At 38.7% G+C, this 19,442-nt stretch overlaps 1 protein-coding gene across 3 annotated transcripts in view; it reads right to left on the reverse strand.

Annotated features, from left to right (window-relative positions):
* Positions 1 to 19,442, reverse strand: part of RASGEF1B (RasGEF domain family member 1B) — a 512,404-nt gene that overhangs the window by 13,319 nt on the left and 479,643 nt on the right. For all 3 annotated transcript variants that reach the window (XM_089675532.1, XM_089675523.1, XM_089675540.1), the window contains 3 exons: positions 6,389 to 6,571; positions 4,667 to 4,789; positions 3,520 to 3,657 (listed from right to left, as the gene is read on the reverse strand). In XM_089675532.1, the coding sequence (XP_089531658.1) occupies positions 3,520 to 3,657; positions 4,667 to 4,789; positions 6,389 to 6,571 (444 nt within the window). The remainder of the gene's footprint in view (positions 1 to 3,519; positions 3,658 to 4,666; positions 4,790 to 6,388; positions 6,572 to 19,442) is intronic.

A 19,442-nucleotide genomic window follows, 5' to 3' on the forward strand; every position in this document is an offset into this window, starting at 1 on the left:
CCCAAAAAAACATATCCACATGAAATTATAGAAAAAAAAAGTTTGTGTTTTCAGACTGCATAATCGCTTGAAAATACATAGCACTAAATGTATCTCTTTCCCATCTAACTTTCTGAGTTAATCAACAGTCTCAGCCATTGCCAACATGAATCATGCTAAAGTTATTTTGTTGTATTCCTAGCAATGTCTGCCCACATCTAGCAACTTCTGTTCTTTCAACCTAATACGAGTCCTGCTGCTTAGCTTCTGTCCTGCTATTCTGTGCCGACACAATTAATGGACCCTTGACAATGAGCCTTTCCTGGTAGTGGAATTTGCCAGCACAAACACTCTTAACTCCGTTTGATCCCACACTGGTCTCTACAGTGCTATGATCACAGGGTCAATTCTGTCCTCAAATGTCCAATAAACAAAGGCTGTTTTGATAAGCTGCTCTTTGTGCATAACATAACCGCTCACACAATATTCAAAGAATTACATGACAGACCTACTCTGAAGTTGATGGTTCTTGGGAGTTAACTATTAAGTGAATGCACTAAGCTGAGATAGCATTGTGTGCAGACCTTGGTGCTAGGTGATCCGTGCTGGGTATCTGTGGGGTAATGTAGCACTTGGTTAGTAATCTTTCTCCATTTTAATTTGACGATTTAACAGCACAGTATGTTACTGTTACATTCCTTGCACCACTGAGCCTTAAATGAAATGACATCAGGGACATCTATTTGTAGCAGACAGAATATAAAGTGCTGCCTTTCATACAAATGCTTATACAGCAGTTATGTGTTGTGAATGGTATTCTCAACTGAAGTATCCCCTAGTAGGCACTGAGTCTAGGTAGTTCTCCTACATGTCTGACTTAATTAAAAACACAACAAACCTCTTTTTGTCTTGATTTCAAACAAGTAGGTTGTTGCAAATGCATGGTCTAAAAAGTATGTTTGGTCTTATAATGTGCCTTAACCACTGCAATACTGGGCACTTTCATCCCCTTCCTTCCTAGGCCAATTTTCATCTTTCAGTGCTATCGCACTTTGAATGTGAATTGAGCAGTCATGAAGGTTTTAGCATTTTTTTGAGACAGATAGAGCTTTATTTTTGTGGTATTTAATCTTCTGGTGGTATTTTTATATTTAGCTAAACAAACGAAAAAAAAAACCAAAGATTTTGGGCAAAAAATTAGTAATTTTTTTTCTTCAATGATTGGCTGTACTGATAGGTTGCACTGATGGGGCTGCACTAATAATCAGGTCACCGATTATAATAATTAATACACTGATAATTATCAGTGTAAGCAAGGTACTGATAGTCTTGCTGGGCTGGCAGTTTTTGTTTGCTAGTGTCCAATACTCCTGTAGGTGGCAGTATAACCCAAAAGGTGAAGGACTTCCTGTATCCCTTAAGGGACTTCAAAATAAGGATTTTATGGTGAGTACAAAAATCCCATTTCCCTTTGTTTCTACTGGTATCACAGGGATATATTATTAGGAGAAATCTTTTCAAAAAAGTAATAAAACATATGACAGAGGTCCTAAACCTCCCATGCTCTATTTGATTGGGGCTTTGATTTGAGCTTTTAGAGTATGGGAAGTTTAGGTCCTCTGTCATATGTTTTTTATTACTGTTTGAGACTACATTTAAAAGAGATTTCCCCTCCTATTACATCCCTGTGACACCAGTAGATGAAATGAGGGGAATTGGGATTGAAATCTAATAAAAAGGGACACATGAAGTCCTTCGCGCTTGGTTTATATCTGCCCTACAGGAGTATCAGACATTAGCAAACAAACACTGCCAAACCAAGATGACCCTAGCTATTAGCAGCATGCCAAATTTTGTAGCAATGCAGTAGTAAAAGCATGATCATGGAGTAAGCAAGCTCTACTTGCACTTTTGTTACATAGTTAATCTGGTTGAAAAAAAGATAACAGTCCATCCAGTTCAACCAACAGAGAAAAAAAAAAAATACACAAATAGAAAACCTCCATATACACTATACTAGAAACACAGTTGATCCAGAGGAAGGCAAAAAAAAAAAAAAACCCAAAACACCATGATCCAATTTGTTGCAGCAGTGTAAAAAACAAAAAAAAAAAAAAAAAAAAAAAAAAAAAAAAAAACTTCCTTCCTGATCCCCCAGGAGGCAATCGAATATTCCATGGATCAACTTTACTCATAAATATTAGTATCCAGTTATATTATGTGCATTTAGGAAATAATCCAGGCCTTTTTATTTTTTAAAGTAATCTACTGAGCTGGGCAGAACCAGCTCTTGAGGGAGTCTATTCCACATTTTCACAGCTCTTACTGTGAAGAAGCCTCTCCGCATTCGGAGATTCAATTTTTTTTTCCTCCAGACATAAAGAGTGCCCCCTTGTCCTCTGATGATCTAATTGCCCATATCTCCCCCCCTAAACACTTTAGGTTTCTAAATCCCCAAAAAATTTCAGAGCATATCCTGGAATGTTATTTGGCTTCGGGCAAACTGCCTCAAGTATTTAAAACGGTTTTATATGCAGAACAGAAACCTTGTTGTGGCCGACATGTAAATGATGAATGGTTCTCAGTAAAAAGCACACAGGAATGCATAAAAAAACAAAAAAAAAAAAAACCAATTATTTATAACAATTCTTTATATAAAGATTACACAAAGCTAACTTCTATCAGTTAGGTTGTGACACATGACTAATCAATGTTTATTTTATAGAAAGTCAGAAGATGAACCCAACTGAACTGTCAGGGAAAAACTTCAGTCATTCCTGTGATTTTCTAAAAAAGGACCTTCCAGAGTAGTCTAAAGAATTAAAATAGGGAAATATATAAAGAGCTGTGTTACTATCAGACACGTAGCTTGGGTAAGAAGTCACTGTCATGTGATGAAGAGGCACACTTTGACAGACACAATGTTAGGAAGGTTTCTGTAAACTCAGTAGTATGTACTAGTAGATGTAGTCATCTGTTAAGCACCATGTAATATTTATTGCATTCAGGTCTGTGATGTGACATGTGGTAGCTTTAAAAGGCATTGTGCAAGACAAAAAACAGTTCTTGCCAAGCAATACTCATTTATCTAGTAGGAAAATTCAGTCTAGCAGTAAAAACAAACAAGTCTTCCACATACAGCTAGTATAAAAGGCAAATAGATATGTAGCCACTACCTTCAGTAAAACAGTGTAAAGCCCCTCATTTTTAGGTATGAAAAGCAAGACTGCTGGTGGTGTAAAGAGAGGAAAAAAAAAAATCCTAGAACATGAATCAATATCTTAATGAGAATGTGTCATTTCTGGTCACGTTGGCCATTTCAGAGTGCATACCGCACTGTGTAATTGGGCAGAGACACTAGAATTTAGTTAGCTTAGAACATTTTCTGCTCTATAATTTAAATATGAAATCTTAGCCAATGAGCTAGACCAAATCCTCGATAAAGCTCACGCTAGAGTGGAGATGTCAAATGCATGAAAGTAGACACGTATTCTTTAGTCTCCGAATAAATGATTTTTTTCAAAAGGGAAAGCACTTTACCTCATCTCCATGAGTGATGCGGTGAGCTGTGTCCTTTAGGTTTCTCATCATTCTCTCATCTCTGAAGTCATAAGGGAAGGTCTCGGTCCATTCTGTCAGCAGCTGAAGGATTTTAGGTGCAATTTTTCTGGTGTGGCTCTGTAGAAGCACATTTGAAAATTACCCTCAGGAAACTATTAAGGGCTCATCTAAATGGCTACTATATCTCTCATCGAGTTCCAAATGGAATGCAACAAAAAGAAAACCAGGTTAGAAAGAAGGCAGACAAACATTCCACTGCTAGATATCCTTGGCTTGTCTTAAGATGGCATAAATCTTAAATAATGAATCAAACCTGTCTAAAGTCTTGTATATGGAAACAAATGCCTAGATTGTAAGCTTCAAGGAGCTATCCCTCTTGTATTGAACTGTATTGTCTCCCGTTATATTGTAAAGCGCTGAGCAAACTGTTGGCACTATATAAATCCTATATAATAAAAATTTATAAAAATAAATAAATAAATAATGGTTCCCTATGGTCACTCCTCTCCCTCCTCCCTTCATGACAAAATAAGTCAGCCAGGACAGTTTGGCATCAATAGACAGTAGTAATATACAATCAAAATCCAAGGAGTATTGTATACTTCAACCAAAATGAACCAGAGAGCAACAATCAGCTCATGTCTGTGTGTGCTTTCAATCAGTTCCTCACACCTGGATTTTCTTATCCTACAGCCTGTGGGCTGAAAGAAAAAAAAAAAAAAAAGGAAATCCGTCCATGCCTTGAGCATGGATGGAAAAATGGCCACTGGCAGCTATTGTATTCAACAGCCGTGGAACTTGTAGCTGGCTGAATACATTTGCAATGCTGGACAATGTCTGCATCCAATTGGATGCACTCACTGTTCGGCCGATAACTTATCACTTGGCTTACCCAGTTTTTAAACCAACTTTTGTCAAGTCAGGTGGTGCTTGTAGGGCTATGCACAGCTCAAATTTCAGCCAATTCAGCAGGAATCGGCCAAAAGTTCAAGCAGTCTATGGGGGCCGTTATACAGCTTTGTTTCCCGAATCAGCAGAAAAAACTACAATGGGATAGGCATGAAACAAATATATAAAACTACAACAGGGTAATGTTTAACCTTCCTGAGACTGAGCGTTAACATACCTTATCAGTGCCTGGCTCATTTAGTCGCTGCTGTTCAATACAAACATGACAGACTTTAGCCATCAATTCAAAGGGATGAAGGAAGAGTCGAGAGCTGAGAAGGAAGGTGAAGATGTATGTTCTCTGCAAAAGAAAAAAAAACACCCACATTTTTATATCTATTTGGTTCTTAAGAAAAATACAAGTCATATGTGATTTGCATCATAAAAGGCTATACTGCAGGATAGATGAGCAACTGGTAGAAAAAAAGTGTCAAAATGTAGTAGGATGCAAGCACATATAAAAAACAGCCATATCAACCAAAAAACATCAAAACACATTATATACATTTTGCAGGATGAAGAAGCCTTCAGAATATGCATTCTGAAGTACCAGAGAGCAAGTCAAGCACATGATAAACTGAGCTCGTATGTACTGAACCATTCAAGTCAGTACCCCCTTTACTGCTACATGCTTGGAAATGCTAACTGGGCGAAGAGAAATCATCCTTCTGAGAGCAATCTTTACTTGAACTCAATGCACCTGCACCAGTAGACTATCTGCCTTGTCAAGTATGTTTCCAGCAATACTAAACAATATGTAAGGTGCAACACGAATACGAGTTAAAATTTATTCTCAGCTCCACCTTTCAAAATATGCAAGTAAAGGGATAAAGAGTTTTTTTTTTTTTTTTAAAGAACAAAATTTATATCAAACCATCAAACCCGCCCCGCAGGCCAGAGTACTTGGTGTCATTCTGGACTCCAACCTATCCTTCCAGCCCCAAGTCCAATCTTTAACAAACTCGTGCAGACTCCACCTCCGCAACATTGCCAAAATACGCACGTTCCTAGCCCCAGAAACCACTAAACAGCTCATCCACTCCCTCATCATATCACGACTCGACTACTGCAACTTCCTCCTCACTGGCCTGCCTCACCGCTGGCTATCCCCGCTTCAGTCGATCCTGAATACGGCTGCCAGACTCATTCACCTTTCCAACAGCTCCGTCTCCGCCGCCCTCTTCTGCCAATCCCTCCACTGGCTTCCGATTGCGCAACGGCTCAAATTCAAAATCCTAAACGCTGACGTACAAAGCTGTCCACCATACTGCCCCGAACTACATCACTGACCTAATATCCAAGTACCGCCCAGCACGCACACTCCGCTCCTCACAAGACCTCCTTCTCTCTAGTTCCCTGGTCTCCTCCTCCCATGCCCGCCTCCGGGACTTCTCCAGGGTGTCACCCATCCTCTGGACTCCCTGCCCCAACCCATCAGATTATCACCTACTCTCCTCTCCTTTAGGCGCACCCTGAAAACCCATCTCTTCAGGGAAGCCTACAGCGCTGAGCAAACTATTGGTGCTTTATAAATACTGTATAATAATAATAATATCAAAAGAGATGAAGCTTCCCTGACCATAAAAACAGACTGCAGAAAAGTCAACTACATGGTTTGTCACCAATACAATTTGATACTCTCCCCCCCCCCCCCCCCAAGTTGTTTCTATACGCTACACAATTACATGACCAGCTTTTTGTAATCTTTCCATCAAACAGAGCTCCCAAAGCTGGGACCCCCTTTCTTGCCACTTGTTATCTATTTGCCAGCCTGACTTTAGTGTTACATAGATAAGCTATGCCTTTGTTTCCTGTACTGAAAAAGCTTCCTATTTAAGCAGTACACAGTGTGAAAGTGTATGACTGACAACAGATTTATTTTCGGTTCCCTTCAACTTACATCCGGATAGTAATCCACGCTGGGCACCAGGTGCTGGATGAGTGCTTCCAGGGAGCCAGATAGCAAGTTATTTTCTTGGTAATACAAGTCAACAGAACTCTCTTCTTTGGATTGATACACGTTACGGTTAAAAGTACTGCTGTCAAACATGGCTACCAGAGAAGGGGTTTGTGGCATTCTCTCCTGTAAGAGAAAGAAAACAGGGGGCATTACAATCATATAATATTATTACTGAATATTATTTTTACAAGAATACTTGAGCTTTACATGTTAACCGATTTGTTCTAAAATTACAGAAAAGCAAAAACACTTCTAGAACATTTAGATCATTACAAATCAACATATTGGTTTAAAAAAGTACATGCTACAGATGCAACTTAAATTATACAACTGATCTCGGCTTGATCTTAGTTAATCACACACACTAGTAGATCTTTTTGCTGATCAAGGATTTAGATGGTCTTGTTCACTTGACAAGTCCAGTCAGTCATTCACACCATTGCTTTGTGGGGAAAATGCAGAACACCACCAGTTCATTTCTGATGTATCAGTTAATTGGCTGAAGTCCAATCCAGTCCAGTTCTAATCCACTGGATCAACTGCAATGGCAGGTGGGATCTTCTGTTGTGATCATTTTTTGTCAGTCCTATCTTATGATTCTTCAATTCCATTTCAAGATAATTTTTGCCCATTGAAAAATAGTAAGAATGTCACACAAAAACCAGCAGTTTGCCATGTTTGAAATGTATTCAAAGTTTCTTCACTGCCAACTGTACATTCAGAATTGCACAGAGCAACTGGAATAAATGGCTCTATACTAGCTACATTATATCTGTGCTATAAATCTGGATGCACAATTGGCCAAGGGGTATAAAAGAATGATTTGCCTGGCACTGCCTACTATCCTAAAACAAGGCATAAACCACTTATTTTTTGGGACTTCTGCTGGAAATGAGACAGTCATGCACATAAATATGTGCAATGATGAACACGTTTTCAATGGTCAAAATTGCTGGTTATTTCTTTGTGATCTTCTCCAGATCATCACATCATTACATCTCCAGCACATTTACAAAGCAGCAGGCATAACCCCCAATCCAGATTTTATGGTGTTATCTAAAAGAAGCTCAAATTAGGTTGTACACAATACCAACAAACAGACTGTGCAGACATCTGATCTTGGAACAAGGAGTGAAGTTACAGCCAGCAGTTAAGTGCTTTCCTTCCATCTGCACTGTCTATGTCTCAACAAAGAATGTCTCAAAGAGCACTGCAAAGCTACTATTAAGTTATTAGCCAGATTCCTGGGGACAAAATGCACTACTCACACACATAGCTCCTGCTGCCCAATAAAACAAAAAAAGCATTCAATCAAGTAAAAAAAAAAAAAAAAAAAATTCAGCAAGTAAACAATGACAAAGACCCAAAGTCCAAAACACATTATTAGCTGCCTAACCTCTGCTAATAACTCTTTTCTTCCACACAATAGAATATTTGCATCAAAATAAGGGAAGGACCCAAGGGAAGGATTCATGGTCATATAAAGAAAACAGGAAGCTGCCTTATACATCTGTTTGGCTTTGGATTGGGGGCTGCTAGGGAAAAAACCCCCAGACATTTCAATAGTGCACATGGCACAGCTTAGCAGAGCAAAGACGTGCACCATGATATAAAGGGTCCAACTGTTCTTTTTTGGCTAGACACAAAAGGTTTGAAGCCAGCTACATAACAGGAATAATAAGAATTGGGACATTCCTTACTGGATTAAAAACCCAATGGAATGAACGCAATCAAATCTTTGGCTGATGTTTAATCAGATTGAAGCAGGATGGTTAAAAAGTAATTTTCTTTTAATGGGAACCCAAAGTTTGTGTTATTGTATTAAATAACTTTATATCTACCAATTTGACATTAAAAGGCAAGGAAGATTGTTCAAAAGGCAGAATCACTGTGGTAGTCAGTCAGTCTGTTGACATCTGTTGTCACCCTTTGAGCACATTGCTTTCTATGAGCTGGCCTACTGAGAAAACAATTATTAGAAGAAGCAGTGAAAACACAAGCATTGTCCATCAGTGCAAAGTAAGAAACAGCTCTAATGTATGCAATTATCCAACATGGCTGCCAAAATAGACCAATCATAAATGAACTTTATCATAAACCAAATAAAAAAATCTATCAATTTTCATTATTCAATTGCTCTTCATTATAAGGCCTGAAATGAGAACGTCTTGTATTGTATATATAAAGATATTGTATGTAAGTTTATATATAATGAAAAGCAATTGGATAATAAAAAATGATAGATTTTATAAACGTAAGATTTGTGTACCTATTTGTATACTTGACCTTTCCATAATCAGACCATTCCCTGTTGACCTTTCCATAGCCAGACCATTCCCTGTTGATGAGCATAAAATTAGTGCTACCTAACAAGTCCTAAAAACACAAAAGAAAAACTATAGGAATCAAACTATTCTTCAATTCAAGCTAAAATCTTTAGAGGCAAATAGAAAAAAGTTTGTATGAAATCCTGGACGATAGAAAAGGTCAGTTCTTTAAAAACTGACTGGAAGCCTTTAGGGAATACTACACTTGCGTGACTGTATAGATATCACAGCCTAGACTATGTCACTTCGTGGTACGCATGTCATGCACAGACATCAAGGTTCAGCAGAAAACTGTCATGTCTTTTTAAAACACTTCCTAATCAGGGCAGTAAATGGCAAGCCAATGCTATGAGGTGAATTCATGTAATATATACAAAAACACTGAACCCTACACATTCCTTGTTCCTGTGTGTTGTTGGTAGCATCATTTGCATTAAGCTTATGCAACATGAAGCTAAAGAGCTTAGTAGATAATAATAGGATTAGGAGCCCCTTGTTGGCACTCAATTGCTACCACTAATACAATAGTGAAAAAAAAGATATATATAGTATCTGCCCCACTTTGTATTTTAAATAGCCGTTCGATGGATTACTTCTGAAAAGCAAAGTTGGACGCTACAGCTTAATATGAATTGACATCTTTAGGAACCATTTAGTCAGAATTCTTGAAAAGGTTTATGTGGTTTCACAAACCAAAATGAGTAGCTTTTGTAGACAGGCTTATTTAATAAAAAAAAAAAGTCAGCCACATAAGTGCTTCTCATCTTTCATTGGAGAATAAGTAGGCACATACATACAAACTTTGTAAAAATGGCTTACTGGTGAAAAAAAAAAAAACTTCACACCAAGATTGTTGCCGATTAGGTCTTCCAGAAAGGTCTTAGGTCTTCTAAGAAATTCCTCAGCCGAGATTATCCACTTGATGGTTAGATGGCTACATCGGTATGGTATGGAGTGTGTATGTATATATATATATTTATTATACACAACCCATACCAATGTAGCCATCTAACCGTCAAGTGGATAATCTCAGCTGAGGAATTTCATAGAAGACCTAATCAACTCAGTGCGAAGGTTTTTTTTTCACCAGTAGAGCCATGCTCACAAAGTTGGTCTCAATCATTTTCTGTAAATAAATCCACCAGTGGCTCATAGGACTTACTGTAATGCTTTATTAGACAAGTACCACTGAGAACGCAAAATGGTGAGATCCCTTAGAAACTGAAAATAGCTTGGAGTGGAGTTTTTCTTTAAATCCTTTAAGGATTCCAAACATTGTCCCATCATAGTCCAAAGGGTGTCAAAATAAAATTGTATCATGCAATGAGAAAACTTTCAGATAAAAGAGGTTTTGTGACTATACATGGAAATAATTCAGCCACCTAAATATCTTATTCCCAACTCACAATAAGTAGTGAGCTTTGTTAAATTCAGAGACAAAAGGCCTACAGTTCCAAGGTCAATTATTAATCTAGTCTTGGTTAAATAATGAATTTCCTTAAAGAAAAGCAAAGTAAGCTACAAATATTAAAAAGTATGTGTCAGTATTATGAATTAGGCAACACTGGTTATCAATAGATAACTTCCTTCTCATTGTGAACTTCCTTCTCATTGTGAAATATGCAAACAGCCTGCAAAGACGTGACTTCATAGGAGCACTGTACAACAAATATGGTGAACATTGACTGTAGAAATAGACCTCTCTTATCTTAGCTTCTTACAAAAGGAAGGAAGCCTTTCATGTAGGACTGTAAAAAGGCGCAGTAATAAACTGTACATTACCATTGCCTGGCAAATCAAACACTCAGGAACTCAGGAGCATTATGCAGAATTTCTGTCATTCTAATGTCTGAGGTTACAAGAAAAGAAAATGTTCCCACCCCAGGTAAATAAAACTACCATATACAAAAGGGTTTCTGCCAATTTGTCTGCAGCTACTTTCTGTCTACATACATGCACAATGCAGGAAAATATTTCAGAGACAGGGACAGAGCGTTGTCACCGAATAACAGGAAATGTCTGTACAAGTGTAAATATACTTTACAGCTTGTTAAAGGGGGTTTTTATGTTGGAAATTAAAGGTCAAATGTTATGAAAAAATATAAAAGAATTATTTGCATGGCTCTGCCCACTATCCTAAAAGGGGGTGCAAAACCACCTATTTCTGAGTTTTGTAGCAGAAGTGAGACATGCATATCATCGTGTGTGCAATGATGAAATTTCTGGTTATTTCCCCAGAGCATCACATCTTTACATCAGTTGTAGACTGGCACACATTGGTGGAATCATGATACTCACAGGATTTAGGGCTCGTGTACACTGCAGCTGATAAACTCACGTTTAGGAGCTTTTCAGCAGCCCCTGAACTCTCCCTAATGTTTTCCTATGTGTCCATGTACACTATGTCATTTACAGCCAATTGAGTTTACAGTCTTTTTTTGAACGCAGAAAACTTGTGTTAAGGAGTAGATTTTATAAGCATTTCAAACGCCAAACGCTTGTAAACGTGGCTAGCTGCGTTTATAAGCATTTGGAAAAATGTTTTAACTCTGCCATTTCCAGATGCTGTCCAGAACCTTCTTTCATCATGAAAAATCCATGCAAAAATGTTTTCCTGGTACTCAAAATGGACCTGGTACACCATACTTTGAGGTTTCGCATGAAAGAAAATGCTAGACACTGCTGCAATCATTTCTGCACAGAAATGAGCTGGAACACATCCAAACACACACAAAAAAAAAAAAAAAAAAAAAAAAAAAAAAACACAACACAACAAAACAAACCCACACAAGACAGCAAATACTGCTCTCTCTGCTTGTGCTCTCTCAAAATGTCTGAAATAGTTAATTTTTACTGTTTTTCAGTGCATTCTGGAAGGTCTCCTGAGGTTATTTTTAAAAAACGCTTCTAAACGCAAAACGCGCATAAACGCAGTTATACAGACGTTTTTTAACCTACATTTTGCAGCATTCAGTTTCCATCGTTCAGAAGTGTCCAGTGTACATGGAGCCTTAAAACCAAATGGACTTCCTTGCTTACATGTTTCTGCCCTGTGTGGGCCTTAATCATAGCGAATCATATAAAAAAAAAAAAAAGAAAATGTAAGGCCCCTTTCAAGCTGGTGCACTTGAAAATGCATATGCATTACAAAAATGTATGTTGCATTTTCAGCGCGTTTTCTGAATTCCCGACTCCCAGCATGCACCTGTGAAAGTTGTTGCTCAAAGCACCAAGAAACACACAGGTGCATTTTTTATGCCTTTTTGGGGCATTTCCTATAGAAATCAATGAGGGATGTGTTTTTGGTGTGCACCAAAGATGCAGCATGCAGGACTACTCAGAATGCAGTACAACAATGTGAATAATTACATAGTATTTAAAAGGGGAATCATTTTTGTTGCACTGGAAAAGTGTGTTTTAGCGTGGCAACAGCACATCAGTGTGAAAGGGCCCAAGTAGTGGATGGGTATGAATTTTTTTGGGGAGAAGATATAGATATCATACCCAAAGCCATCCAATACTTTCTCCCCTTACTTCCTTGTCGTGAACCCATAAACCAGAATCTGGTAATATAAAGTGTACATGAAAACTGAAATAGGGTTAAATCATTATGTACGATTTCACAAAAGGTTGATGAGCTCTTTTGCAAGTGTCAGAGTCATAGGTGTCACACCTGCACAAAACACTTTCAACACAATCCCTCCTCACTCCAGGCGAGTACACAAGTGAATAGACCATTTAAGCCATGCACCATAAACTCAGAGTGTACTAAGAAATATTTTCATTGCTTTTTTTTGCTGAGGTAAGCAGTTTGCATACCTCCACCAACAACCTTCTGTCTAGACAGGATGAGAATCACTGTGGCAGCATTCGCAAGCCATTTTCATTTATCAACCAGACTCGGGTTGACAGGACCGCACAATGGGACTTGGGTGTCAGAGCAATATCAGAAAGTGTAATTTGACAAAAAGCAATGAAACAGAAAATGCCTTCTACAAAGTAAACCTCATTCATGTACGCAAGTGGAATAACAGAGCCACCTACATGGATCCCAAATAGGAAGTTAAAGCATTATTAAACCTCAAAACAAAAATTTTATATATTGCAGCTTACCAATTATAAGATGTGGTGGCTGCATTACTTTTTTTTTTTTTTTGTTATTTCCTTTATTTTCACCTGGTGATCTGGCCAGTATGTCTGTTACTTTTCAACTTCCTTTAATAAACCAAGCTGTCCAGACAATCCATTTACAACTTAAAGGGATGCTTACAAATGGTCAGCTTTTATTAATGTAAAACCTTTATCCCATAAAGGAAAAAAAAAAAAAAAAAAAAAAAAAAAAAAAAAAAAAAACTGTTGCTGCAACTGCTTAAAGCGGAGCTCCACCCAAAAGGGGAAGGTCTGTTTTAAGCCTTTGTCCCCCACCCCCCGTTAAGGATTGGCACCTTTGAGGAGCGGATACCCGAATTTGGCAGGTACTCGCTCCTACTTCCACTGCGATCGCCTAGGTGATCAGAAGCGGAAGTTGTCCTCCCCCTCTCTCCCCGTATTCTTCTGGGACACGACAGGTCCCAGAAGTCTACAGGACCATTCACAAAGTGCAGCTATTCTCACACGAGCAGTGGGCACCCCGCTGTGAAGCCACAAGGGTGCCCACACTAAAGATGCCTGTGCAGGGAGAGAAGACGGCCGGTGAAACCAGCTGTGGTGAGGACACCGCTGGACTGAGGGACAGGTAAGTGTCTGTGTTTTAAAAGTCAGCAACTACAGTTTTTGTAGCTGCTGACTTTTATTAATTTTTTCTCAGCTGGAACTCCTCTTTACGTGTAAGCCAGAGCTTTAAAATGTGTAAGTCCATCTAAATTTGCTAGTGCTTCTAACACTACTTCACCACAGGCTATCTTGAATGCTGCGGCCAGACTGATCCACCTTACTAACCGCTCCGTATCTGCCACCCTCCTCTGTCAATCCCTCCACTGGCTTCCGATCGCCCAACGGATAAAATTGCTAACATTGACGTATAAAGCTGTTCATAATACTGCCCCAAACTACATCACCGATCTGGTATCCAAATACCACCAAAAACATACTCTCCACTCCTCACAAGACCTCCTACTCTCTAGTTCCCTGGTCTCCTCCTCACATGCCCGTCTCCAGGACTTCTCCAGGGCTTCCCCCATCCTCTGGAACTCCCTACCCCAATCCATCAGACTGTCACCTACTCTCCTTACCTTTAGGCGCACTCTGAAAACCTCTCTCTTCAGGGAAGCCTCAGCTAATTACTGAACTCCTCCACTCTTCCTACTACTCCAACCCCCACAGCTATTTCCTCCTGTACCACTATCCCCTCCCTCCTAGATTGTAAGTTCCAAGGATCAGGGCCCTCGAACCCCTCGTGTATTGAATCATATTGTTACTGTACTGTCTCGTATACTGTCTCCCATTATAATGTACAGCACTGAGCAAATTGTTGGCGCTATATAAATCCTGTATAATAATAATAAATAATAATACCCTCTCCCCAGATTGACAATGCTGCTATCTAGAGTGGAGCCAGACAGAAAGTGTGCTACTGACTGGGTTACCAGGTGAAAATTTTGTGTTTGGACTTAATACCACTTTAATGACATGGAAATTGGAAAAAAAACAAAGACACACATACACAAAAAAAAATAAATAATAATAAATAATAAAGACACACCCATAAAGCTACATACTTTGTATAAGCTAGATTGCCGTGGCTCTTCTGCGTGCCCACCAAATGTGCCCATATTACTTCCACCCATCTACAATAACTACAATTTGCATTTAATCATGTCCTCTTACTGAAATCAAGGAGCTACAAAACGTTCTGGCTATTTGCAATGCGACCAATTTGGAGCATGTGCATCTAAACTTGGACATAAACTTTTTTCCATTTCCTCCTGCTAAGGATTTTAGCTGCACAATTATGTGACTAACAGCTGTCAGTGTGCTCCGACCTCAGAGCAACAATAAAAACCTGAAAATTGTTCTAATCCTGATCCAAAACTAAAAAGAAAATTTGCTTAAAGTGTTACTAAACCCACAACTGTAAAATCAGCCTGTATATTCAGTAAAGCATGCTTGTTATACTCACTGTAGAACCTAAGGGGTTAATCCTCTGCATTGTGTAAAAAGGCTGTTTGATCCTTTCTTCTCTACCCCTCCTCTTTTTGACATGCCCACTTGATACAGACTGAAACTGTAGTCACATGCACATGCTCAGTCTGGTGTGTATTGCTAGAGAGGTTTTGTTTTGTTTTTTCTTGGAAGAGTGCATGTGATCAGCACAGGGCCAATCAGCACTGTCCAGACAGAGGGTCAAGGGTTTCACATCCTCCTAGAGCAGAAAGAAAACTCCTCCTACAAGCTTTAACCAGTGCTCTGCTGAAGTCACAAGACTGCTCTAACTGCTGATGAGAAAAAGGTATTTAGCAGTTAATATTTACTAAAATAATTTCATTTCCATGTTCTGTGTACTGTGGGAGACCAGATATAGTGAATGCAGGGTCCTGGGTTTAGTATAATTTTAACTTATTTAATTGTATACCCAGACAGATTATTTGTTGTGTATATTACATTTAGGGGTACTGACCAAAAGAGATTTATTATGCAAAATTACAACCAAAGTTTACATGGTAGTGCCCCATCCTCTTACTCCCCTATTAGCTAGCAATACCACCTCTCATATTTAGCTAAGCATTAGAATGGGAGTGAAGCACACCAGACACACCAATCATGTAAGCTCTGGTGTAAATTTGAACAGGGCACTCCAACCGTAGGACTCCCAAGGCACTAGAGAAATAATCCAGTAATATATAATGGCAGGTTATAATCATTTGACATCCCACAGGTACAATTTGCACTTTATCTGTGCTGAAAAATGACTGATTCAATTACTTAAAAGCAGAACTTTACCCATTAAAACGTGATTTACAAGAATCATATTTTTTAGCAGAGAACATACATTCCCCATTAATATTTATACTATCAAAATGAGTGTGTGCTCCAGCATTATTCTTGTTTCATCTTGCCAGAGGCTGCCATTTTGTTGAAGTCCAGGGCCCCTGAGCAGCAGTAAATCTTTAGGCTGTCAGCAAATCGGCCTCTGCATTTTTGGCACAGTGCTGAAAAATAGAGAGCAACTGAGCATGTGCAGAGCAGGGTGAGACAGTATATTACTGGATTGTACACAGTATTGGCACTTATTTATGTTTTACATAGCTATACCTGCGGCCAGCCTGAAAAGATCTAGCAGGACTTAAATTGTCTAATTAAAGTTCCACTTTAACCTCTTTACTTTGCATGAATGTATATTTCCATTTGATTTTCAAAGAAGCAGTACATCCAAGATTTTTTTTTTACCAGAAATGACAGCTAATGTATTTGTGAATCCTTCGGAGGGCCCTCAATGTTATTTGACTACAAACACCGCCAGTGCGACTGATGACAGTTCCTGAAACAGCTCATTTGTTCGTCACCAAACAGTGACACCTGTTAAAATAGCATGTGCATACTTGTGGTATTTTACAAACAAACGTAGCCTGTTAAAAGAGAAGAGGATCTTTAAATAGCTGCAGAATGCAGACAGGTCAGGGTGTTACAGCCCTTTTTAAAGCAGAGAATGAATATACTTATTAGTCTGACACTCGTACAGTACACACATCATCTATACTTGTGAAAAATATAAAAAAAACTGGCTCTCCAACGTCAAAGCTGACAAATATTTCAGATGAAAGTCTTGTCCAGCTCAAGGATTTCACTGGGGTTTAAAAGAGATAATCGTGTGCTAAAAATAACTGCCATTGATCAAGAATAAACGAACGTTGGTCCAAAAAGTACTGACGTTCCATCATTGTGAATGCATATTAATAACATACAGTATGCGGAAACATACAACATAGGGATTTGTTGATGATGCAGATTTTGCTTACATATCGCCTTACATTACAAATCAAAAACCAAAAATCAGCGTGGATTTGATTTAAATCACGATTTAAATCACTAGTGAAAAGGCTCGATTTAAATCATAATTTTGAAAGAGCAGCTGTCATCTCTGGCCCGCAGCGGATCCTCCTCTGACCCGCTGTCGACTCACGGACAGTCCCATTCACTTTAATGGGACGGCTGGTGATGCTACAGTGACACAACAAGTTGAAGGATATGGCGGCAGCAGGTGAGTAGATTTTTATTCCAAAAACATTTTATTAAATTTGATTTTAAAAATCAGATTTAAATTTGAAAAAAAAAAAAAAAAAAGGATTGGTTTTATATTGTAAATCGCTGAGCAAACTGTTGGCGTTATATAAATCTATAATATTTTTTTAATCATCGATTTTTATCCACCCTACCATAAATAGATTTTAATGTATACCTAAAAGGAGAAAATTCTTTTTTTTAAATATATATATATATATATATATATATATATATATATATATATATATATATATATATATATATATATATTTTTTTCGAGGAGGATGGAGCGGCAAGGGAGTAGAACACCTGTTAGGTTTTTATTGCTGTCTTATGTCCTCACTAGACAGATTAACTCTCACTATAGGTTATCAATAAAAGTGAAATACAGTGAAAATCCTGATTTTTGGGTTGTCACCTGAACAGGAATAAAAAGAGAAAATCTTCCAATGAGGACACTAATTCACGTGACAACCTAGGTTTTCCTCTCACTTCCTGTTTTGTGGAAAACATAGCTTCTGCTGAAAAACTTCATACTCCCTCGCATGTTAATTTTGTGATTTACTCCCTCCTATCTGTTATGTTGGGTTGTCCTCAATTAACATACATGCCCAAGTGAAACCAGTGCTGGCCCTCTATAATTCTCCACTGCACGCCAGGTCCTACGCTGCCACCTCTCTCTCAAACGTCATCTGGCTGCCAGTTCTGTGTTCTTGCAGCTGGCCCCTGATGACGTGCCACCAGGTTCACCATCCTCCATCTCTTGTATGGAAGATAAAGCCTCTAGAGATATCCAATTTGATATCCCAGAAGGCTGGAGGAGCATAATGTGTGTCATTCTCTCCAAGAGGAGAATAGAGACATATGGCAGGGTGGAGTGAAGAGGAAAAAAAAGGCATATTATAAAGTTTGCAGAGGGCTGCAATAGTGCAAAATTATTTTTTTTTTTGGCATGAAGGCCCACTTTAAGGGTACATTATTAATTTATACTCTAGTGGCAAATGGTACATAACTTCTGCTTTAGATATACCCTAAACTTATAGGCCACATAGTATACATGCATACAGCTGTTTCAGGCCTTTTAACACTTGTCAGTGCAAGGCATGGAAACAAATACTCCTCTATGGAGAGCAATGAGACCCCCTCATCGTAGCCTAATTGCTTGTCCTGTCTGGATCAGCTGTTTTTCATGTCATGGCCTATACAGACATGAACAGAGGGCCCTGTGCGTGTGACAGAGGAGGCCAGTTGCTCTTTACCTTGTCTCACATGCAGACGTTCTTTATTAATTAGGGACATGCTAGCAGATGGGTCATAAAACATTGAAGTCCCCGCTCTGCACTAGAGAAGTGATTGTCAGCTGTTGCCAGCATAGCTGAACAGCTTCTGATCATATGCACTATCAGAGCACAGCGAGGGGCTGCCACGGCCCAAAATAAAAGCATCTGCTTGGGGCTGTACTTCAAACTGCCCTTGGATATGTTTCCCCACTTCCAATAAATGCATTGCTTTCTTCTGCTACTTATATTTGGTAGGCAAGCCAAGAATTAATTATTTAAACTCAGCATCACATTTTTTTCCCTTTTCCATTTACTGAAGAGGAACATTTGCTGGGGTATATTTAAAGAAGAAGTAAGACTGTTTGGTTAAAATTTTGTTTAGCGCATAACACATGGATCAGATATTCAAATTACAATCCCCAACACTTAAAAAGTTGCATTGATGTCATCAATCCATATAGTGACATTCGCTAGTTAATGTGAAAGTTCAAAGATAACCATCAAGTTATTTAGTGTGTGCTCCTTTTAGGCTCCGTGCACACTAGCATTTTTTAAGCTCCCAGAAGGTAAAATTTATTTATTAATTACAGGTACTTATATAGCGCCGTCAATTTACACAGTGCTTTACATATATATTGTACATTCACATCAATCCCTAACCCTCAAGGGGTGTACAATCTAAGGTCCCTAACTTACATTCATACATACACATACTGGGGCCAATTTAGACAGGAGCCAATTAACCTACCAGCATGTCTTTGGAGTGTGAGAGGAAACCAGCGTACCCGGAGGAAATCCACGCAGGCACAGGGAGAACATGCAAACTCCAGGCAGGTGGTGCCATGGTTGGGATTTGAACCGACAACCCTACTACTGCCAGGTGGAAATGCTAACCATTTTAGCCACAGTGCTGCCCATAGAGTTATCCTAGGTATCCATGCACACTAATTTAGGCCATTAGCATTTTTTGAACTTCACCATCTTGGAGCAAAGAAAAAAAAAATTGTTTTTGTAGAGTTTTTTTCTGCAGAAAAAAAATGCTAAATGCTCCTGAACACTGCTAAATGCTACTAAAATGCTCCTAACAGCTTTTTTTCTATTTGTTTTCCTCAACATGTACTGTAAAAATGCTAATAAAATGCAAACGCTCCTAAAACGCTACTACCA

Source organism: Staurois parvus, unplaced genomic scaffold (genome assembly GCF_062004578.1).
Source record: "Staurois parvus isolate SC_StPar_1 unplaced genomic scaffold, SC_StPar_1.0 ptg000013l, whole genome shotgun sequence".
NCBI classification, from domain to species: Eukaryota; Metazoa; Chordata; class Amphibia; order Anura; family Ranidae; genus Staurois; species Staurois parvus.